General features: G+C 41.1%; 3 protein-coding genes across 5 annotated transcripts in view; 1 reads left to right on the top strand and 2 right to left on the bottom strand.

Moving 5' to 3' along the window:
* Positions 1 to 1197: 1197 nt before the first annotated feature.
* On the bottom strand, positions 1198 to 3680 carry LOC109486370 (ubiquitin-conjugating enzyme E2 S). The gene is made up of 3 exons (XM_019790203.1): positions 3525 to 3680; positions 2730 to 2877; positions 1198 to 2357 (listed from the first exon to the last, which is right to left on the bottom strand). The coding sequence occupies exons 1-3, from the start codon at positions 3531 to 3533 to the stop codon at positions 1873 to 1875; spliced, it is 642 nt and encodes a 213-aa protein (XP_019645762.1). The 5' UTR covers positions 3534 to 3680; the 3' UTR covers positions 1198 to 1872.
* Positions 3681 to 4991: 1311 nt separating this feature from the next.
* Positions 4992 to 5855, bottom strand: LOC109486534. Its single transcript, XM_019790374.1, has one exon. It carries the CDS (start codon positions 5587 to 5589, stop codon positions 5020 to 5022), a length of 570 nt encoding a protein of 189 aa, XP_019645933.1. The 5' UTR covers positions 5590 to 5855; the 3' UTR covers positions 4992 to 5019.
* A 2373-nt stretch (positions 5856 to 8228) lies between these two features.
* Positions 8229 to 23562, top strand: part of LOC109484189 (MKL/myocardin-like protein 2) — a 67614-nt gene continuing 52280 nt past the window's right edge. For all 3 annotated transcript variants that reach the window (XM_019787447.1, XM_019787437.1, XM_019787428.1), the window contains exon 1: positions 8229 to 8337. The gene's annotated coding sequence lies outside the window, so the exon portion shown is untranslated. The remainder of the gene's footprint in view (positions 8338 to 23562) is intronic.

Here is a 23562-nt window from a genome sequence, read left to right as displayed (position 1 = left end):
TGTGTAATGGCGGTCTGTGCCAAGTGAGGTGTATACCGTGCATGTGGGTGTAGGTCCTCTGAAAGTGAAGATGTAGAATGCCACAGAGATGTTTCTGTTGCTCAAATGAGTCAACACCACCATTAATTAAGGCCACTCCTCAAGTGTCATGAGATACTAGTAAGATAATGTAGAGTGAAAGTTGGCTACATATATGTAAGTGCAGGATAGTCTCAATTGCAATATATCATACATGTCTGACACGTAATCATTGCATCTGTTTGGCATATGTGAAATTTAAAACTTTGATGACATTACAAACAACATGGAAGTTATCAACTTGTACTGTGTAATTCTTGTCCTGAGTCTTTTGTATATCAAGAGGATGTAAATCCATGTTGATCCATTTTAGTGAATGGCTGCATGCATTATGGACCTACAACACTAGAGGGCTCTTCTGCATGGTATGAACTATGGTAGTACTCAATCCATCCCTCACCAGTTCTCACTACATTTTGGTATTGCCAGAGAAGTCTATGCAACATTTGCTGAACATCAGTAGAGTCAATAGCAGGGTAAATTGAAGTCATCCTGTTCTCCAGTTTTGAGACACAATAATCCAAATGACTCTAACACTGAACTGCAACAGAATCAACCACTTCCTCAATGTAGCTGATTTATTGGTCAAATTCTGCATGATTCTAGTTGTTACCTGGCATTCTTAACAATATGAGTACTAGTAGTGCTGTTGTCTTTTAGCTAACAATACTACATGTACATCTACTGATGTATATGTATGCCAGACCCCATTCCTGTCACTGGTATTGTCTTGATCTTGTATCTTTTGTTTTATGGAATGGTTATGGAAAACTAAAGGTCATATCTTTGATGAGGAAGTCCGGTGTATGTATGTTTGGTAATTGGACATGCACAAAACTACATTTGTATGGTACACCAATGAAGTTTAGACATCCAGGTAATAAGATACAGAAGAAACTGTTACTCAAAGCTATGTTACGGAGTGTAACAACAAAGTTCAAAACCAATCCAGTTGCTTGAGTAACAACAGTCCGAACTAAACCTGATGCTGTAAATGTGTGCGGCATGTAATGTTCCGATTCTTACAAAATGGTGGAGTACTTGTGTAGATTTATGTACTAGTAAGGTAGTCTCCCACCCCATAACCTTTCTGTTGCAGAATACCCACTGGGTCTATGATGCTTTTGGAACAACTTTTGGAGTTTTATTTGATTTTCTGCATGACAACAGACTTTTGAACCATAATTCTAAGATTGTTTGTAGAGTCGAGACAAAGTATCTAACTACATTCTATTAAGGAAAACTAAAACAATAGATTCTACAGAGGGAAAAACATAAGACACACTTTCACACTTACATAAGGATATTCTATAGCTACATGCAATGTTCTACAGAACTAGTATTTTTTGTTTTTGGCCTACACAGAAGCTGAACTCACAGAGTAATAAATGGATGTACAATGGCCTAATGGTGATTTCCATAGCAATGATAATTCCATGATAGCAATACAACTGCAGTCATACATAGCCAATAATTCTGAACTCAAAAAAGGGAATTTATGTAGAGAGAAATGGAAAGGAATGTACCTTTGAACACTTACAACATAAAGTACAGTAGTAGTACCGAATCATTTTCTTTGCTTCACATAATTGAATAGCAAGTTATGAAATATGGTTCCCATTAAAGTAAATAATAGCAATTAATACATCTGTTTTCACCAAATATTGTCATTTTACATTGTATACAAAAGCTGTGTTGAGGATAGATTAATGGTTACCTACAATGATGGTACAAAATTGAACTGTTTTCTTTAACCAGGTAGCAGGCATGCTGATACAAGATGGAAGGGAACTGCTACAAACGTCTGAGTGCTCTTTTTTTGTCTTTCTTCTTTTTCTCTGCTGCATTCTTGTCTCCTGCGTGCTTTTTTGCCATCGGCCCTTCACTGGTAGATTGCATTCCTGAGGTAGATGGACAGTTTGTGTCTTCGTTTTTCGTGGGCGCAGTCTTTGTCGTGGGCTTGGCATGAATTTCTGTCATCATTCGCGCTCTTTCCGAGTAGTTGTCATACTGTTCCAAGAGCAGCTTTCCGGCTTCTTCATTCAGGGCAGACTCAGGGTTGGGATAAATCAGAAGACACTTGATGGTGAGAAGGACGTGTTTGAGACCAAGATCGGCTTTCCAGTCTTTCTTCAGTGTGTTGACACAAATCTCTCCATTCTTGGCAACGTTGGGGTGGAAAATCTTGGTCAAGAAGAATCCCTTGGGAGGAGTCTGGGGAAAGTCCTTCCCAAGGGACAACTTAATTTTGAACTGGCCACCTTCATACGGAGTTCCCCCTGCAAATAGTGTACAAGTACTGGGTTAGATAATGAACATACATGTTACAATGTTACAATACTAATACCTAGATAGCTGACTTGGAACTACTGAAACTATTGAAAAACTGCCAGAAGCTATCACAGATTTTTTATTATCCTGATGAATTGGAAAACTGACAATGTCCTCCTGGATCTACAATGTAGATGTTTAGGTAACAGCAGCAATTTTTTGGGAAATACTGGTTTGTCACCAGATCATATCAGAACTAGTAAGTGTAAGAGCAACATTCGACAAAGACAATTTACACTGTTTGAAGAGTACTAGTATTCAATCAGAGAACAGTCTTGCCATGAAGGTGTTCTACTGAAAAGAGTGATGTTGGATCTTACCCGGGCCCTCAATAGTGGCCTGTACATCTGTGATGTCCTGTTCATTTGGAAACACTTTGACCCCTTCAGGCGGGTTGTTAGCGAGGTCAAGAACTTCTTTTGCCACCTGCCGGATAATCTGAGGTGACAAGTTCTCCACGTTGGAACTCTGCAAGGGACACATAAAAACAGGAAGGTGAATACAGGAGCACATGAAGACCCAGTACACCACAGGATGGATTTCTTCTCTTCTGAACATGGTGTTCAAATTAGATTTTTGCTGGTCATGACCATATGTGCTATTATTCCCCAGGGCTCTCCACATAAAGCGAGGGTGCTCCCCCTCTCCCCAAAATCCTAGCACCTCTCCCAAGATTTTCTTACAATTTCCACGGTGTGGTGCTGCGGACGCAGTCTGTGGATGAAGACAAAACTGGACGTTTGCCAGGGATCTTCTTCTTGGACCGATTTTTCAAAGTCAAGCCCTCCCACCTTCAAATCCCAACGTCTGCAAACACCCAGTAACCGTTGGCGAAAACCAACCGTTCTTTCGGGAACCACACAGTTCGAGAATTGCTACGATCTTGGTAATGTTGAATATAATGTATATATAGCTTCGAGTCATAAGACACCGAGGAAGATAACGAAAATAACGGCAACATTTCTGACATGTTTAGACATCCGTTAGCTAGGCGACTGTTGGAGTCCTCCATGTTTTGATTCGTCGCCTGCCCAGACGGCAACGGTTTCGGGCGAAGACGGTCACATTTTAAACCCACAACAGTCACAAGGAAGGTACAAACATAACATACATACCCCGGACATACTACCACAGTGAGAAAATGCCAGAAGTCGACGGTCTACGGGTAAAATTGGCTTTTTTTCGTGCTGCGACGGTAGGCAAAGCTCGAAGCTTGTCCAGAGACTAAATAGACGATTCGAACTGACCAATCAGAAGAGAGAAAAATAGCCTCGCTTTCAATGACATGGTGCATGATGGGAGTTGGGTAGAACCACTCATAATATGGGAGGGGCAGCATCTTCCATCTGGATATTGCCACCTATGTTTAGTACCATGATATTGCACTTCTCTTGGAACATCCTGATCTGATATTTTGGGTCATTTTGAAAAGTCCTGTCACACTTCTTGTTGGTATCCTAATATTAGGATCTAATTTCCTTGTGAACGTTTCTTTTGTGTGCTGCTGTTCGCTAGTGGGTTTGTGTGCATGTTTTTTTGTGGACAACATAACTAGAGAAGTTGTGGATGAATCCTGTATGATGGCATGGAGGTAGAAAAATCTCCATGATGATGGTAATGTGTGTGTCAGCAAAGCGAAGGCTTTCTTTTGGTACTCCAGCAGAATTTCTGGTTGTGCTGGACATGCTGTGGTGCTAACTGTTGGGCTTGCAAAGAAGTGATACGAGTCCAATGCCCAGCACTGGCTTTTAGGGCCATCTTGATTTGGTACATCACATCTCAATATCAGAAGGACCTAAACATTTCATTGTCATATTTGTATGCTTGCATGCTTAATGTCTTGCATGCTAACTGTTTAACAAAATACACATGTCAATATAATATACTTTAGGGAATTGGGTAGGGCAAAGTGAAAACAACCTCCCTGGTTAAAAACAAACACATGTACACTTTTTAACTGTTTAGATTTTAATGTTATCACAATCAAATGCACAGAGTATGTACATAATGGCACTGATATGGCCTACACTACTGTACTTTTAGACTACAAAATGTTCCGAGTGTTACACAACACAAAGGCTGCAGGGAAGCCCGGCGGTACTGTTCGACATACTGACTGAGGTGTTGCAGACAGAGCATCATCCACATGTGGGGAGGTGACTGGTCCTGCTCTGATGGTGTCAAAGTGCAGGTGTGCAGAGCTGGGCCTCACACTTAGTGATGAACAGTGGCTGAGGAGGAGGAGCAGCAGGTTCTTCATCATCAGAGGACGAGTCGTCAAACATGTCCAGCTTGTGGAGTGTGTCCCAGATAGCAGCCTTGGCCACCTTGTACTTGGGTTTGGACATGGTGAGTAGGGAATCCTTCACAAAGTTGGCGAAGGCAGCTCTCCTGCCGAGGGTGGCAGGTTCAGCCGACTGCTTCAGCGGAGGACCAGACTTACAGTTGTTACACTGGTTCTTTTGCAGGGCGGGGTCATCATCCTGGTGCTTGCGCTTCCTGGAGGTGGTGACGGTTCCCGAGGTTGAAGGGGAGTCCTCAGGAGCAGCCTGTGCTAAGGTGTCACCCCCCTGTCTGGAATGGTCTATCTGCAATTATGATAATAACGTGTTAGCCACAAGAAAACAGAAGAAATGGCAATACATGCAATTGCACACGAATGCAATGAATTTCAACATAACATACACTTATCGATGGCTGTGACTTGTGGCGGACAAGAGGCCACAAGAAGGAACAGGTCTTGAGGATCCATTCTTCCCTCTCAGTCAACTTCTTGGTCTTATCCCCGCTTATCTTTTTGTCCAGCCTGGTGAAGTTGTCCTTGATGGACCGCCACCACCCCCTGAGGTAGTCGGCTGTCTTCCCAAGCTGTTGACCCTTCTCAGTCCAGAGTGCTTCCTTCATGTCGGTGCGCTTGTAGTGGATGAGCTTACTGTTCCAGAGGACTTGGTTCTCCTTGATCCATCCCATCAAGGCGTTCTCCACCTCAGCATCAAGGGAGTAGCTGGTCTTCTTGGCCCTTTTCCTCTTGGGGGCACCAGAAGAGGCCTGGTACTCCACTGATGGGGACCTTGAGGGCACTTCTTCAGGGGCTTCAGTATCAGAGGAACCAGTGCCACGGCCAGCACTGTTAGTGTCAGTAATGTTACTGGTGGTAGGTTCACGTTTTAGGCGGCCCATGATGACAAAAGGTCGATGTTCACTCTAATATAGTCAATGGAATCTGTACTGGTAGGTTCTGGTGATGAAAAACAGCCGTGTTTTAACTAAATCGGCACACCTAGCATCGACGGGAATACGCTGCTTTTATGTGCTTGGCATTCGTCGGAAGTGCGTCAGACATGCGTTTGGCATACAGAGCTGGCCATTGGGTGAGTCCAGAGTACGCTTGGCATGCGCACTGTATACGGAGCTATTGCGCAGCGCGTTTGTCCACAATGACGCTTCCGGATCCTTGCGGAGACGAGGTGAAGTGCAGACTTAAAGGGAACGTGCACGCGAATTTCAATGTCGCCCGATGGCACAGTATACAGCCGAGAAAGATCAAGACTTTGACATTATGGTTATCATACTAGTACTTTAATCTTGAATCCATGCATCCCTACGCTAAGTCGTAAGTTAACTGCTACTGTACGAACACGCACATCTTTGATTAGGCAATCACTATATAATGATTCGGCACGTGAGATCGTCCGACGATTTCCATGTCGACGTCTTTGCAGTGCCGTAGCAGGCTGACAGAACCAACCGCCGACCAGGATCGATCTTATACAGTCTTCTCCGCACGTAACAAGACAACTGAATTTCGGGACACGTGCATGTTCTCATTTCACGTCGATATTGCGCGACGTACTTGACGGGCCCTTGCGTAACCAGCTTATGTAACTTTGAGAATAGGTGAAAAGCCAGGCTTTTATATAATATAGTGATTCATGCAGAGTCATGAAGGCTTCTTCTTGACAGCGCCTTTGTAAATACAACACATGCACCTGAAAGCATCATGACATGCTGCGCTTATACATGTATTAATATCTGTATAGCGCCACCCCCACACCCCGTGGGCACCAATCATGCACGTACAGTACACGTTTTCCTCGAGAATGTGTTGTGCACGACACCAGCCTACTCAAACTCACATACGTAGGTGAAGGTTAGACATCCAGGTAATGAGATACACAAGAAAACTTAATTGAGCAACTTAAGCGCTTGTGTAACGGTTTTCCGTTGTCAAATTCAATGTCTTTCCGAAGAGACACTATGTAGATGTAGAAAATCGTTTCATGACATTTGAGCTGACGGTATTAAAACATGCCTTTTTAGAACGACCTTGGTGTGCCACCTTGCGCTATAACCATGATGAAGGTGTAGGTTCAAGTTACATTATAATACCAAGGAGGTTTAAAATCATGATTTTAAGCCTTGATAATACATAACATTTCAACTGCTGTTTCACAGTACAAAGTGGACCGGTAGTCATGTTGGGGTTCAGTTTCAACTGTCTTCGCCTTATGGAGAGGCGCTGAAATACAAACCGTAACTTTAACACTGAGTGATGCTTTCAAAAGTCAGATCATGGCTATCCTATATCGGTTGCAAGGCCAGGATAAGTGCCTGTGTGTGGGAACTTGTCGACACTACGTGTGTGTCGATCTCGGATTGCCTCAGAATGTCGTGGATCGGTGACTTTACCACCTCCACAATGAGGCGATGTTTTCTGTGACATTTGTAGAAAATTTTCGCTTCACTACAAACAGGATGCTAGTTACGTTCTGGAGGAGTTGGTTTACTCTTGTTGATCTCCTTACTGGTAGGATCGAACGGTCTACCGGATTGGGGTATGAAAGGAATGCGGACAAGCAAGCTTTTCTGCCTTAGCAGATTGGAAAGATATCGTCGATTTGTTATTAAAAGTCTGATGAATAAGAATGCGCCCCTCTCAGTTTCAATGTCTTTCAATGTCTTATATCAGTTACGAAACGGAATAGATACAAAACAAAACATGGAAATTATGTCTGTCTCATCTGCCGACTCCACTGCCGATCATGGAATTATTGAATCTCCTCAACACTGAAGAGTCAGGCCAGATATATGTTTATATAATACGCGTCATGACCATTCCTCAACAGTTATGTCAAAACACGTGGCTGCGAGAGAGGATACAAGTATTTATACTTTTGGGGCACGTAGAGCAAAATATTTTCACGATGTTCGCACCCAAGGCCAAATAGTCGGGACATGCATGCCACCACCGTCCCACCTTGCCGTATGCAGGGTCAGGCCTCCCTGCTGACGCTTGGCGCCTCAGACTTCTTTCGCGAGGATTTTAAAAATCCATTCAACATGTCTTTTTTTAATCCCCTTTTCTGTAGCACGAAACGGCTGGTAAGATAGGATATTAAAATGTTTTGTTACAGTGTCGGATTCAAGTCTCAGAGTGGCAAAGTAAAGTAAGGACCAAGTAACAAGTGTCCATGGGAAACATCTGTCGTTACATAGTCCCATGGGCTAATGGCCATTCGTTTTCTCCCATCAAAAGAAATGTTGAGTGCTGTACCACAAAAGGTGATAAAAACAAGTTCCCCAATACCGTTGGACTTCTGAGGCAGGTGTTGGCAGGTGTCGGTATCATATCGGGGAACTATGGGATTGCGTCGCTGTCGAACAATACCTTAAAAGTTGAGAGTCGCAAGTGTTGGCCCTGAGTTTAGTTTTGTACCCACTGACCAAATAGCTGGATTTCAGCGGAGCATTGCACACATGTTGTCAAAGTTTGTTTTGAAAGTGTGAAGTTGGAGGACTACATCTGTTCACTTCCGGTTTACCGCATTCCCCGCGCGTGACGTCACACGGCATCCGGGCACTTGTAATGGCGACCCTTGTGAGCGGAAGAGAGCTAGCGAGTGGGAGCGCCTTCCCTGTCGTACACCGGTGAGTATGCCTCTTTGATTACCTCCTCAAGGATTCTTTGGGTTCTGACACACTTGATGAATATTTTCCTAAGGCCAGGATGCCCTCTGAGTCGAATGTACGCTGCACGATGGCCAGGAAGGCGGCCGACAAGTGGGCTAGCCTAGTACAGTGCAGTTCCTCTGTGTCCCCACTTGTCATGTCAGCTCAGCTCAGGAATCAGATCAGGGGGGTGGGCGAAAATAAAGCAACCTCAGCTGTGTCAGCAGGATGGACACCCGCTCAGCAGTCGTGCGGAGATTGCCACTAAAACGGCCTCAAAGGTGGCCTTTTCTTTGGCAATTCTGCCAGGCTTTGATGTGATGATGACTTCCCGTCAGGTTCTATAACACCAGCAGAAGGTTTGTACTTGTTAATGCACCGACTCCTCCGATGACAGGTTGCAGCGCTCGCGTTCCGAGTCGGGATCGGATATCCCTGTCCCAAAACCAGTGGCAGCCATGAGCACGGGATATTTTGAGGAACCTGTTCTTCCGTTTCCTGCCCCCCTCCCCCACCCCCGAACAGATTTCCCCCCGAACAGATTTCCCCCCGCTGTTTATATTACAAACACACTGTGGTCCGACAGGTTCATTGAAATGTTTGTCCTTTACTGGACCAGTATTGTCCAATTTACATAACAGGTTGATTTGATTAGTGTAGATTACATATACATTGTTTTGGTACCAGGTCGTTATTGTTATTTATAAGCACCATGTAGTTTGGGAATGCAGACCTCCACCCATGGCTGTATGGTGTTAGAAACCCCACCTAACACTACATGCTCTTTTCCCCTTTAATGCTATTTGCAGTTAGTCAGTGTCTGACATTATATAACCTCCGACAAATATTTACCTGGATCAAGTACTATATAAAGAACAGGCCCTCTTGAGAGGTCTACTGAACCCTGTATCATTCAAGGCCAAGGAATGTGGCCAGCCTTTGAAGACATGAGCCAGGTGTCATGGACCTGGTTCCTCCTACATCCAGTTTACAAAACTTTGTCTACATGTATTTCACGTGATCCAGGTTGTTTATGATCGTTGTTTGAGTTCATGATTCTGTAATTATGACGCAAAGTGTAAATAGAAAGTGGAACAAATGTTGGGTTAACCATGATGTAATACTGGACATGGGGGAATTCCCCAGATATCCCCATATCATCATCATTATTTAGACTTCTCCATGGCAGGTGCACTTCTCAGCACTTGCCAATGATGGGACTTGAATGGGGATTTTGATCTGAATCATCCATTCACAAAATGTAGGATATTGTATGAGTTGTATTTGAAACATTCTGTACATAAACAAAAATCTATAATTTTGATTCTTGGTCAATGTATGACAATTGTATGTTTATGTATTTATAGATTTGTATAATTGGCAAAATTCCTACCAATAATATTAGATCTCTTACTTTGCTGTGACAACTGTGGCTGTGATTTGTAGCCAGAAAATCAGTGTTGTTCAGCTATTTACATGGGCATGTACATGTAATCTCTCTCCCACTGGTACATTATAGCAGAGGAGTGGCAGAAAGAGCAGACCAAGGAAGATCACAACATCTAGAATGGTTCTCAGACTATTAATGCCATGGAATGTGGCTCAATGTCACTATATAGTGTTTTTATTGGCCATGCTTCCTGATGTAATGTATTTTACACTGCACCACAATATCATTTAATGGCATGGGGATTGCCACAGTCTACTGGCGTGAATGACTTGAACTGCTCTTCGCACATGCAGCAATGGGTTTTTGTAGCCATGCACAGGTCATAATAGTTAATGCAGTAGTATTATAGCTGCAGCATTGGTGAGTGTTAGTGGAATGTATAATAGCAATGCTGCCACCATCCCTGAAGTGATCTTCCTTGACTCTGCAACTCATCTGCAAAGAGAACCTTTCTTCACCATGCAGTAATTGTTTCCAACTGTTTCTGGTATCTTCTGTTAGACTGTCAGTCTCTGGGTTTTCTCAAACCATCAACAGAAATTCATAACTTGTGTTGATCAGTGAAGGAATCAGGGCAGGAGAGCAGCCAGGGCTTTGACCCCATTCTGCTTAGCATTAGTAGTAAGATATGTTCAGTAAGTCTCATCACGTGTGGAGGTTACATTCTGCTTTCAATGTACATGTATCAGTTGGCAAACACAGGTTAGGATTCACAATCGGTCCTTATGGTATACAATGAAATGATGTAGCAAAGTGAAAGTGATCATTATGGGCAGTTACCTGGACATTGGAAAACAGGAAAAAAGATGACAGTTGGAAAGATAGCCTTAAATATGAGCAAGGACTTACAAATATACATTGTAATAAATGCTGAACTTGAAATGTTGATTACAATACAGTATATGACTTTTGTTCTGTAGGACCATCTGTAACAATCTATTTTGGCTAGACTTATTTAGACTGGGTAGCCCATTGACCTCACTGTAGCCGTTCTCTCCAGAGGTCCAGTTGGAGGTCAAGGGTCAAGACAACAGAAGCACAGCTTCTATTTCTAACTGTGACATGAAAAACTTTTTTCGCCATTTTGAACTTTCCAGAATACCTCAAAGTAGAGGTAATAGCTGAGTCCACTGAGGTGGGGATGTACACAGGAAAACATGTCATATTCAGTGTTTTAAGACTTACAAAAAATTAAATTCTTCATTACTGTTTTTAACAATTGTTTTTAACAATTCCTTTGTCTGTGCACTTGGACATAACCTTGATTTTGATAAGTTCATCCTGGAATTGCTGCATCTGTGGTAGGTATGATATCACAGACCCAAGAACAGGAGTCAAGAAAACAGTGTTATCATTTTTGTATGATTTATGACTAAATACTTATAAGTAGACCGTAAATGATGAATGACAAGAGTTGTATGCCCAGTAGGCAAAAAGTCAGATCAGTTTAAGTTTTATCAGGGGGCGTTATATGTTTTTTTCCCCTGTTGACAGCTTGGGGACTGTGATTTGTCAAGATAATTTCTCCCTGAGGTAAATGAACTTCATGGTCATGGCAGCCCATGGCATACCTGACACTGTTAGTCACACTCAAGTATTCATCATGGTCTAAGTGGGGTAAAAGCATGTATTATACTATTGGGAATAATCATTGGAAAAGTCACATTTTCCCCCACTGGACATCTTTTTTCTTAGGGATTTATATTTTTGACATTGTAAATGTTTTGTTCAGTTCTAATCTTTTTGTGACATGTATAATTTCAAATTTGATTGAATGAGTCACACAGCCAACAGTTGGGATGCAGGTTTGTAAATTACAATTGTCTGTGGAAAACTCTGGTGTGTTTTTTTGGCACACATATAGGTCATTTATACTCTCTGTAACCAAGAATCCAACATAGTTGGAAGGTTCTGTCCAAATTCCAGTAGAAAACATAAACACGCCTTTTAACCTGTTTTGTTTCAGGTGTTCTGGAGGTGATTCAACTTGATTTATTTACTTAACAGTTTACTAGGTCTGCCAATGTTGAGTGAGACTGGCTGTCACAATGAAAATGTTCCAGGAAAATCAGGAAAGTTCCAGGCCCTTCTCTCTTTCAGATTGATTATTATGCTCCATATAATATATATTGATTTTTTACTCCCCCCCCCACCTTTTCATTAAAAAAAGATCTTCCGAGAAGCTCCTTGAAGTTCAAATGAGTAGCCTCAGGGTTGGGAAAAGATACAACAGTTTTCTTTACCCTAATGTCTTATCTGGCTCACATGTATCTGATTCTGAAGATATTTTGGCAGAACTGGGTCAGTCTGATTTTGACAAATAAACAGATGGGTCATATTTTTGGCTAACATGTTAATGGCAAAGAGACATTGTCCTATAGGGTAGGAAGTATATCATGCCAGCTTGCCCTGCACAGTTAGCAGACAGACACAGTACAGGTGGTGGTTGGTGGAGGCACCAGTAATTGGATTAATACTGATGGACCAACCGCTGTCAGTGCTGGGCTTCTCAGGGAACAGTATGTACAAAACAGGTGGGCTCAGGATGTATAAACAGTTTCTGAACTTGACAATGCCAAGGTTTCTTCTCAAGAACCTGGGCCCGGGGACGTCTGCCCATGACTCATACCTGGAACCCTGCTGTTGGCGTGACATTGTTTTCCTGAAAGGCAAGAAGTTGTTTGAACTTCAAGCCTCTCATTAGAGTGCTTTGCCGGCATTCCTTCATTGTGGTCTGGATGGATTTCAGACTTTCTGGCTCATTTGAAAAGTTCACACCATTAGAGCTAGGTTGGGCTTGTAAATGTAATTCCCAAAAGGTAACACAATGTATATACATGTATATAGAAATTCATTCCACATCCCCCCTATGTAATTATTGTAAATGTACCATAATACTTGATGTATGAAGAGATTGTGCAACATTTCATTGATCTGCATGGCTGGGATTTCAAGAGGACATATTTTATTTTCACACATAAGAAAAGTACATATATATCATTGTGGGGGCTGTCTTTCATACCTTTCAAATGTTGGTCTTTGTCAATACCGTGTATTATTTTTTGCTGTATTATTTATTATTGTAATTTCAGTAGTAACAGATAATAAAATGCTTGATTTTTTGTTTGTTTGGATGGAGGGAGTTGTGTCAAAAGATAATTGCACATTCCTTTTTACTACACAGTCTAGTGTACCAAACCCTTTGGAAACTGACCCGGTAACTTGCAGTGTTTAAAGTTTAACCTATCCTGTCACAAGCATTACTGACTTAGGTAGACCTCCAGCCAAGCTTTACACGTTACATGAAAACTTGTCATGTTGAGCAAAAGCATGATTAACATTTACCCAATCATGACTAAAAACACACGTGACGTATAATGTGAGGTGACAATACACCAAACACTGAACAGCTGCAATGTAACAGACCTTCATAGACTTTTGAACTTCACAAGTCTTAGCGTTGTTTTCAGAGCCAATGTCTAGCCTGAAGGGTGTCTTACTAGAAATAGATCCTAATATGAGATAAATCTTCCAGTAAAGGTTACAGAAAGGTGAAGCTGGCCCTGGGGAAGGAAAGTGTCCTTATTTTTGAATGGCTGTGTTTCGGAGGTAAGACATAAATCTTCGATGCTTGCTTCTTTTGCGAGACTTCTTAAACACAGCAGACACTACTGAGGTAGGCGTGTGATAAAAGATATATTGCAGGCAGCACATACTAGAGGCTAGTGTTTGCCTGACAGCGGTGTAGTATTTTTACTGTGCTGGTCTGTTGGGATAACCGAAACTAAGAGGTAAGATTTTACCAACATTGCTAGCAAGTGTCCGTGTTTTTTATGTAACCGTTTTCTCTCAGTATGGTGGCATATTCATGCCAATTGTGTTTCAGTATAAATGTTAACGCCCTGCAGTGTACAGGTAATTAATTTCATGTTGTTTCAGGAAATGTATGGCCAGTATGATTGTTGTATTGTGAGTCTGACACAGAGATAGATGCACACTGAGCCTGATACAAAGGGGTGTGATTGGGGTCCTGACAATGCAATCACACTGAATTCAGGAGAAATCCCTACCGATTAATATTCATGCTAATTTCCAAGAAGGCAGTTGATCTTGCTGTGAATTCAGTGAATAAGACAGCTTTCCTTACAAAATACGGGAAATCAAAAGGTAGCTTGCCTACGTCTCAAGGAAACAGGCCCCCCATATAAGATGGAGATACAACTTGTTAGATTCACAGATGTTTCTGATAATCCATGCAAAGCTGTGGGTAGATTTGTTATCCTGAATGAATGATATTATAACTTCCATAAGATCTGTGGAGGCTTTCAGAACCATTTGCCACTACCTGTTCTACTCCAGTGGATCTCCTTATTGCCATGGCGATGTGGCATGTTTGACGTCAATCCACAGAAAAACTTAACCCCGGGATGGCAGAAGGTAGCAGCCAACATCATGGCCAACACAAATCACTTGGCTGGTCCTGGCTAAGGTGAAACATCACACAGGACAGGGAATAGCAGGAATGCTTGTAATAAACATCGTAGGTGACATGACAGATAGGAGTAGATGATGTACTGTTTCCTACAGACCCTCCTGGTGAGCAGTAATGGGACTTCTTGCCTTGATGTAGTTGTAAACTGGAGTGAACATGACAGTAGAGAACTTCCCTGGAGGCAGGGATGCAGTCTGGGATGATGGATGAAGATCATTTCAGTATTTCCACCCAGTGCCTAGCTACCGGGTATGATATAAAGGAAATCTCATGGAAGCACAAGACTCATGTTAATGGCATCAGGAAATGTTGGTAAACTATCATTGTAAGAATCTTATTGTGAAAATTTTTAATCCATGGTCTGTTAAATGGCCATTAACTAATTGTTATTAACCAATTTTATTTAGGGGGCCACCAGTGCATGTTGCATATGTGACTGTTAGTGACAGCTGAAGTAGCCATTGTCGGACACAGTGCTCTTTGTTATTACTGTATGGCCATGTTTTCTAGGGCCATAACATAGTAATGTAATGTCTTGGGACAGACAACTTTATGAGATTCCCATGTTTCAGATATTGTAAGCTGTCTACCAGAATTTATAACGTCATGTTGGGTGCTTGATGTGTAAAACTGTAGTGCTTTCTCTTTTAGCTTTCTCTTTTACTGATGTCAGCAACTTGCGTAACTTGTATATAGCTATAGTCTATAGTAGTGGCGCCAACTTTTGTCCCTGGGAACCATGCAATCTCAACAGCTGTCCCTTTTTGAAATAATTTTCATCTTCATCTTTTGCACAATGGGGTAAGGTCTACTAGAAATTATATGCTCTTTCATTTTGCACATTCAAAATATGAAACTTTGACTAACTTAAGGGGGCACACCCCAGTTTATTTGGGGCCTCTATTCGAAGCTGCACACCCTCAAATCTAGCGACCGTCTCTGGCGTGGAATAATTCGGAAGGAGAATAACTGTATATGGGACGAAAGGGTATCTCTTCAGCTACAAGACAAGCTGAGTTTGGTTTCTTCAACCTTTTTAAGTTTGGTAAAATCAACGGAAAAAACATTATTTTCACTCCAAAATTAATGCCCAAAATTGCGAATTTTCGCATAGGATAATCCCACAAAAAAATTTTTCCGGCAGAAATGACTGATGCTGGCAGAAAGACCCAAGCCTTGACTATACCCGAGTAAATTATAAAGAAAATTCTAGTACTGTAATTTTCTAAACAGTCCACGGTGCGAGGGGTTGCAAATGCACCCCTACGAAGCCGCAGAGCGAAAACTAGGTCAAACGGGCGGATTACACTTTGCGCGCAAGGATACCCGGAAGTAAGGTTCGGAGCCAAAAGAAATTTTCACCCCAAAATCACCATTTCTTACACTCTTCAGCCATGTTAATGTTTAATGATACTTCGTGGCAGTTTATAAGAAATGTCACCTCAAACTTGGACCCTCAAAACCCTTTCGTCACTTTTTTACAACGGACTATCGTGGACCCCTGTCGCGGAAGAACTGGGGTGTGCACCGTTAATCTTTGCCATTTAGATTCAAAAGCCAAGAAAAACTCTGGGTGTGGAGTATTGTACCTTGACACTCTGCCAAGCATTATTATGACTACAGATGTTGAGAACGTCTATACACACAGATACCAATTGGGTTGAATTGTGGGAATATCTCCTCAGCACATTTTAGGTCTGCGCCCTTGTATTTCAGAGAAATAAGATTTAAAGACTTAGTTACAGGTGGTCTTTCTGACAGAAGGATGAAAAAATGTATTTTCCAAAAGATTAAGACGTCATTCACTTTAGATATTTCTAAAGTAAAAACAAATCCTGTATGACAAATGCATATTTGTTTGATTCGGTTGGTCTTCACTCCCGAACTTCCTCCCTGGTTCATTAAATTTACCTGGCACGTACAAAATGTACCACTCTAATGAGGTCAATTTATAGACCATGATTGATATTTCCTAGAAACTTGTGGTAGCTGCATGAATATTCCGGACATTTTCAATCATTAATCATCAACTAATCAATAACCTGCTAGAGATGGGTCAATAGGTAATTTTCTTAATTTACGGTAGGACATTTACTGCCATAATAATGTTTCGGGGCTGTTTTCCTTCCAAAGGCACAATGTAAATTGTAAATGTGGATGAGAAACAGGGAACGGATTTTTCTTCGGAAGCAGAGACCTTTACCTTGAAAAGCACTGTGGTGGCAAGCGGTCAAGAATGTAGCAATTTAATGGAGACCTTTGGTGTCTGTGACTTTTTCCCTGCAACAGGTCACTTGTCAATGCAAACGACCAGTCAGAAAGGTTGGCAGTTACATGTGCCTTATGTAAGTCACAATGACGACAAAAATTTCACCCCGTCTGACCCCAAAATCTGAACTTCATAACATTTTTCAAAGCCTAAAATGAAAATTGCGTTCTAAAAATGCGTGAAATAGTGTTTCCCATATGATTGGAAATTCCAAAATTTTGCTCAAATGCTCCCACGTACCCCATACTATAGTATTGTGAGGAAAAATTTCTTTCTGCGTGGAAACTTGAGAAATTAGCAGACATACTGTATATTTGGGAGTTACTAGTACATGTACTAGTACTGGTATCACTACTGAGAAGAAGGGGAAGGTATTGATGTCATAACATGACTATGAATGATTGTTTCTTCTAGCTATATACATTGCTCATCCTTAGTTACTAGCAGCCTTGGCTAGAAGAAGGTGTGTCCTGTTGTGATGCCATTATATGGTATAGAATCAATACAAATTGGATCCAAGTCCATTTTCAGTGGCTGGAAATTTTGTCAACAACACTGTGTTGATGACGCACTGTAACAGATGTAAGGAGTGGCTTCAGAGGTGTAAGTATACAATGTTGTTCACTACATTATAGGAAGATGGTATTACTGTAACTTATATCTTATCACTGATGTGGGCCCAGCTATGCACCATGTTTTGTACTGCAAGGAGGTGGTTAGAAGTGGGAAGGCCAAATAATCCACATCCCTGTCTGCTTTCTATATATTATACTGCTATTTATTACACGTACAGTCAGTGTAATATTGCAGCTATGCAATATGACTTAATGTCTCATGCTTAGTCCAGTGGTTAGAAGCAAGCAGTTATATTCATTTTACATACGAACACTCATACTGAAATGAAAGAAAATGATGCAGATCTTGAGTGTACATCATAGAACTTGACGTACAATGTATCTTCAAGATCCCAATTGAGCAATAAATGCACATATGGTGCGTCTGACCATTAGTGACGCCAATTACCTGTATCAAAGGTTTCCGCTCATAAGAAGTTTGCGCAGGTGGGTGTGTGCTTGTGCGCAGTCGACAAGGATAAAGGGTCAAGATGTCAGTCTTTATTATGTACATGTAATCAAGAAATTACGAAAGGCAGACACAGATTTGAAAGGAAGTGGCAGAAGACCAAACACTAGTTCGCAATGCGAAGAGATGATTTTGGTTCACCATGAAATGTATGAAACCACTACGAATATTTAACACTTAACAGTATAGAACAATCACGACTTTACCCTGCTAGGGTCAGGTGGTGTGTGCATGGTTGACCATTAGTGGCACTGCCAGCTGCCATGTCTTGGTGTGTTTTGGTAGATGATCCAGTCATGCAGATCCTTCTTGACTCTTTGTTAAATCAGAACACAGAATGTACGAAGTGATTTTTTGTATCTGACTTTTTTTTCACACATAAATTGTTTATTTACTGCTCTGATAGAAAGACTAAAACAAATAGAAATTGAATCTGTCAGTAATGTCTTACAACTGAATTGAATGCAAAATGAGTCAAAGGTGAATCCTCACCTTCTATCCCAGCTCTTGCTCAGCACATGTACTGATAACCACATTATGCAGTGACGTCAGGTCACGTCAGCAGCCGCTTCGTGATTTGACAGTTCAAAGCAAGAGGACCCGGTGTGCATTAATTTCCTGATGTTGTGGAATATTTGCTTTTGTTAACACGTTATGATTTGTGGCCGTTGCCTTGGGGAAGAGGATGATTAGGGGCAGACTGCGCTGGCGTGACCAGTGATCGAGCTATTCTTGCTCATCTCTGGACTACCAACAGAGCATGCATGGTACTGATTGCCACTGTGGATGCAGAAACAGGCTCTTCAGATTTACTCCCCATTTGTGAGTTTATCTTTTCTAGTTTCTAGTGTAACGCTCGTCTTGAAGCATTACTGATTTTTCTTTTCCAAATTCTCTTGCCTTTCTGACTCTCCATCTTCTCAGTCTCCTCTTCTTATTCTTTCTTTTAATGTCTGTAGAACGGGCTGTGAAAGTGATGTCAGTACATTGATCGAATATGCTCTCCCTTTCTCATTCTTCTTTTGTCTGTCAATTTCATTTTCAAGTTCACAATTTTTTTCAGTCACCGAATTCTGTGATGTTTGATGATCTCTGCATACTAGGGGTTGTGTAAGGACACGTGTTAGATGTTGTTCTGAAGTCTGGACTCCCTGGGAAAAGGATAAACCAATATTCTTAAAGACACCAGCATGACAATCAATTTGATCACTTTGTTTACTTGTCAAAAATTATCAATTAATTGCTTCAATAGGGTGGATATTGGCATAAACAACAGGTGATCACATTTTCCCTGATCGGAGTCTGAAGCCATGCTATGAATTCACAACCATCTCCCAGCAGATCTAGAGGAATCCATTATCATATGTATACAGAACAGTTAGATGCATTGCCATATGCATCTGACAAAATCCCTGCTATTCTATACCTTCTATTTGTATGTTGTGTTGTTCAATGGTAATGCAAACTGCCAAAGAAAATTCCTAAGGGGACCGATGAAATATGGTCTAAAGTGAAGAGTATAGACAGGATTTGCAAGGCTTGTGTCAATGGGAAAAATTACCTGGGACCACCAGAAAGTTGACATGTTGGCCAGCAGGTGGTCACTTGTATGTATGCAGGTTTGATGTTATACTTAATATGTATCTCTCTCTCGGCCTGGCTACTATACTATGCTGAATTCCTAAACTAGTTCGTCTGTAAGGTGTAAAATTTAATGTACATGTACTGGGCTAGCTTTAAGTTTAACAGTGTGCGTTATTTGTCAAGGGGTCTAAAAGGTGCACTGTCTCACACTTACACGGTATCCATTGTGAATTGATACCAGGGCCTTTGTACAGATCATGGTAAATACAATATGACCCTACCTGTAAAAAGATAGGTGGAGTAAACGACTCCAAAGATTATCTGTAAGAAGACTGTAAAAAGAAGAAAGATAAATGTAGGTAAGGTATTTTGTCTGGAAGGAGTAAGGCAACACTTTTCTGTTTTACTCTATATATTTTCTGTAGAACCTTTGTCAGACAAGGTAAAGTAGGCCACTTGTACCTACAATGTATATGAGGTGTCAGAAATCCCACTGTAACAAAAGGTGTCTGTACACTGCAGCCTTCTCAGGTAGATTACAGTGATGTTTGTAGGCTGGCTGCTAATGGAAGGTCATGAGTTATCTGGGGGCAACAGTTTTGCTGTTCATGAAGGTGTGGTTTCATTTATCATACAGTCTTTATGGTCATGCTGGGGTTTTCAGCAAGGCAACAAGGTCATGTATTGCCTGGATACTTCTGTCCCTTGCTGTGCATTTGTGTGCAGTCTGTATTTAAGGTGTGACCAATTATATTCTACAGGAGATAGAAGGTGAAAACTTATCATTGTCATATCGTATCTAATGTTTGTCATCAATATACTAAAAGTAACCAACTCACCCATTACATGTACATTCAAGAACCTCTTGGGATTCTTCTTTTTTTTTCATTCCTATACTAGTAATTTTTTATCCCTTTTGGCTGCATAACAGTTCATCTGAATGCTTGAAAATAGATGGCATTTTGCAGTCACCATATGTACTAAAGAAGGGGCTGGAAGACAACCTTAATGTACCAAGTGCATCAGTTGTCATTATATCAATACCAATAGCAGTCTTCTCACCAGCCATGCTTACATCATGTGCCAGTTTGTTGAAGTAGGGCAACACAATCAGGAGAAAAACCTGTTATATTGCCCATTAACTTGAGATGTCGTGCTCACTACAGGTGACGTCAGTAGTGCTGCGTGTTCGCCTCTCAATCACGTCTCTGTTTGGCTCCGGTAATTTGTTTACATCTTCTTCCTCTGCCGGGGAAGGGGATGACAGTACAGAAGTGACATTACGTCTGAGATGTGAACAGAATTCGGGACCCATAGAAAACTGGTGTGATAACCTTATTGGTAATTCAGAATTTGTGTGTAAAGGACAAATTGTTTGCTCACTTGAAGAACAAATGATTGGAATATAGAAATGTAATGAAGATCCTTGACATCAGCTGTGAACAGGATATGACCTTAATTACATGAATATTACAAGATGTAACAGGTTGACTGACGAAAGCTAGTGGATACTAGCTGAAACGTCTGACGTTTTCAAAATCATATCCAGTTGCTTGAGTAACTGTTTTTTGGCATTGGAATGATTACATTGCCCTACTAGTACTTCTACAAATTGATGCGTGATTGTGGGATGAGTAAGGATATCATAACAACACTTCTAGCACTTCAAGCTAGTGGACCCTGTGATTGTGATAATGTATATGCTATTCTACTTCTGATGATGGTGTTGATATATAACTTTATTGCGCAACAATTGTACAGTGTACAAAGTATGGCATCTACTAACGTAAGTAAGTACATGTCAACTACATTTTCATATACATTTTTTGTATATTTCATGGTTCAGCTTTTTAGAGTAGTAACTAACCCAAGAATATGTAGACTATTGAAATCTAATTGATGATGTAGTAACAATAGGTTAGGGGATGGTTGGAATTTTCTAGAGCTACCCCTGGATCACTTGTATTATATAGCAGCACCTCCTAGCAGTTGTATTGCAAATTGCAACTATGAGAATATACATGACATAAATATTGCTAGTAGTATTGGGCTATTGTTTTTTTTTTAAGGAATAAAATATCTTGGATACTTATTGAATTATTTCCTTTCACAGGATAGTTAACAAAAATGATAAAATCGTCAATAAGTAAGGCAGCAACATCATGAGTTAGGCAAATTTGCACACTATGCTTATATTGTATGTGCCTAACTGGTGAAGAGAGTAAGCTCTTAGTTAACCTTGTTGATCTGAGCTACATGTAGAAATGGAGCATTTTATCAGCAGTTAGGATACATGAATTGTACGCTCGATTAGGCCACCAACTAAATCCTATGGCACAGGGATAATATATACAGTATGTAACTCCAAGGTATATCATGTATGTTGAAATGACCAAAACTAAAGTTGGGTCCAGCACAAATATCTCTTTCCATCCCACATAAAAAATTGACAAGTATTGAATGGAAATATGAGATGGTCATTTTACATTAATGTCAGAGTCACTACATGTATATACATTCTTGTATAGATCACACAAGTCATCAGCAGTTATATTTCATGACTTGACCTGTAGTGACCCACAGTAACTTAGTTCTTTGTCCTGTCCCTGTCATCTGAGCTAGCCCCTCTCTACTTGCAGTGCAAACCTGTGTGAACCCTCCTCACTTCCCACCCCAGCGCGAAGTGCACCAGGATTACGGCAGTCGTAATGAGAGTGGGCACATGTAGGTGTGAAGTGTGGCATGCCCACGTCTTTAAAGCCCACCTGTGTGTACGATAAATCACAGCAGGAACAAACAAACATTAATGACCTGATTTTACTTGAAATCGAAGAAAGTCAAAGTGTCCCATCATGTACTTGTCATGTTGAAAGATCTTACAGTCATTAAAAGTTTAAATGCCAAAATGGCAAGCTGAAAATGGTAACACTTTATGCGATGTACCATATTAAGCATGAAGTTTTCCAAGTAAGCACTTTTCTGTGTTGTCAGCGTTATTTGAGGGAAAGAACTCCTCGGCTTGACTGTTAAGTTCAAGGTAGGAACATATAAATTATGTCAGCTCCATATTACAAGCTGCATTGCTGAGTTCCTCATGTTATGGGAAGGGAAACTTTACTAGCTTGCTAAATCTCACAAGTCTCAAATCAGGGCAGCATTCTTCCATTTTGATGGCACAAGTATCAAAACTTCTCTCCAGAACTGTTGGCCCAAGCCACTTTCACTGTGATGAGTTATCTAAATATTGACTGGGAGACAACCAGGGCAGAAGGTCAGGCGACCGGACCCTCTGTTGTGGCGTCCACGACAAACTTCGGGATTGGGTTTGTAGGTTTGTTGTAAACTGGAGGTTGTGCCTGGCATTTACTTGTGAATTAGATCAACGGTGTCTCCTGCGACGCTCCAGTTGGGTGCGAAGCTGGCTACGTAATTAACAGTGACCTCTGGTGTACCCTCCGCTGAGATTACGCCAAGCTCCGGTTCGCCCCACGTGCAAATGGGTTTAAAGGGGGATCCCGGGTTTAAACAGGACTTGGCTCTGACGAAGGAAAAGCTGTATAAATTGTTTGCTGTAGGCGTACTTCAATTTGGGAAGCCAGACTGAGATGTGTAAGACTAAAGCATAGCTGACTGATGGAGACAAGAAAAGTTGTTTTGTTTAAAGAAAGATTAAGGAGAAAGGTTAAGGCCTCCCTTGCGAAGTGTTTGCTCCAGTACAATATGCAGAGTTTTGAAAATCTACCTGCATCTTAATCTTATGTTGTTGTGAATTTTTAGAAACAAATGAAGCACAAGCAAAGACTCATGGTTATAATATAAGTTTTTGTATGCCTTAATATAATATTATTAAAGGCACCAAGTGTAATTTAGCTACATATTTTACATTTACATTTTGCATGTACAGCTCTACATACATCATCAGTCTGTCATAGACAGGTCTGTTTGCCCAATCCTATGGTCACCTAAGTGTTATAAGGTCAGCTTTGTTTAAAGCAAGGACCTCACGATCATAGCTCTGTAACTTTATGATGAATGCTCTGGAGAGAAGCTAGACACACACCTTACATGTAGCTTTACTCTAGCATCAGTATCTACAGGCTGCTCATAGTGTATAGAGGTTTATGATTGTTAATTATGCCATTAGTAAGTACTGTGACTGTGTAATGGGTGTTCTTACTGTTGACCAAGTGCACTTTATGGTGTGCTCAACAGTTTATGGATACCTTATATGAAGTTATGACATCAAAGCTGCATTAGAAAAAGGGAGGTTGCACTATGTACATGTGTGGGTTATTGTGGATTGATTGGCAGCAACTAACTAGTACT

The sequence above is a fragment of the Branchiostoma belcheri genome, unplaced genomic scaffold, assembly GCF_001625305.1.
Source record: "Branchiostoma belcheri isolate BF01 breed outbred unplaced genomic scaffold, Haploidv18h27 scaffold11, whole genome shotgun sequence".
In the NCBI taxonomy this organism is placed as follows: domain Eukaryota; kingdom Metazoa; phylum Chordata; class Leptocardii; order Amphioxiformes; family Branchiostomatidae; genus Branchiostoma; species Branchiostoma belcheri.
This window is presented reverse-complemented; position numbering and strand designations above follow the sequence as displayed.

Coding starts and splice junctions, on each gene's coding strand:
- LOC109486370 (XM_019790203.1), bottom strand. Junction 2,358..2,729: donor GGCCACTATTGAGGGCCCGG/GTAAGATCCAAC, acceptor CACTATTTGCAG/GGGGAACTCCGTATGAAGGT.
- LOC109486534 (XM_019790374.1), bottom strand. CDS start 5,589: ATGGGCCGCCTAAAACGTGAACCTACCACCAGTAACATTACTGACACT.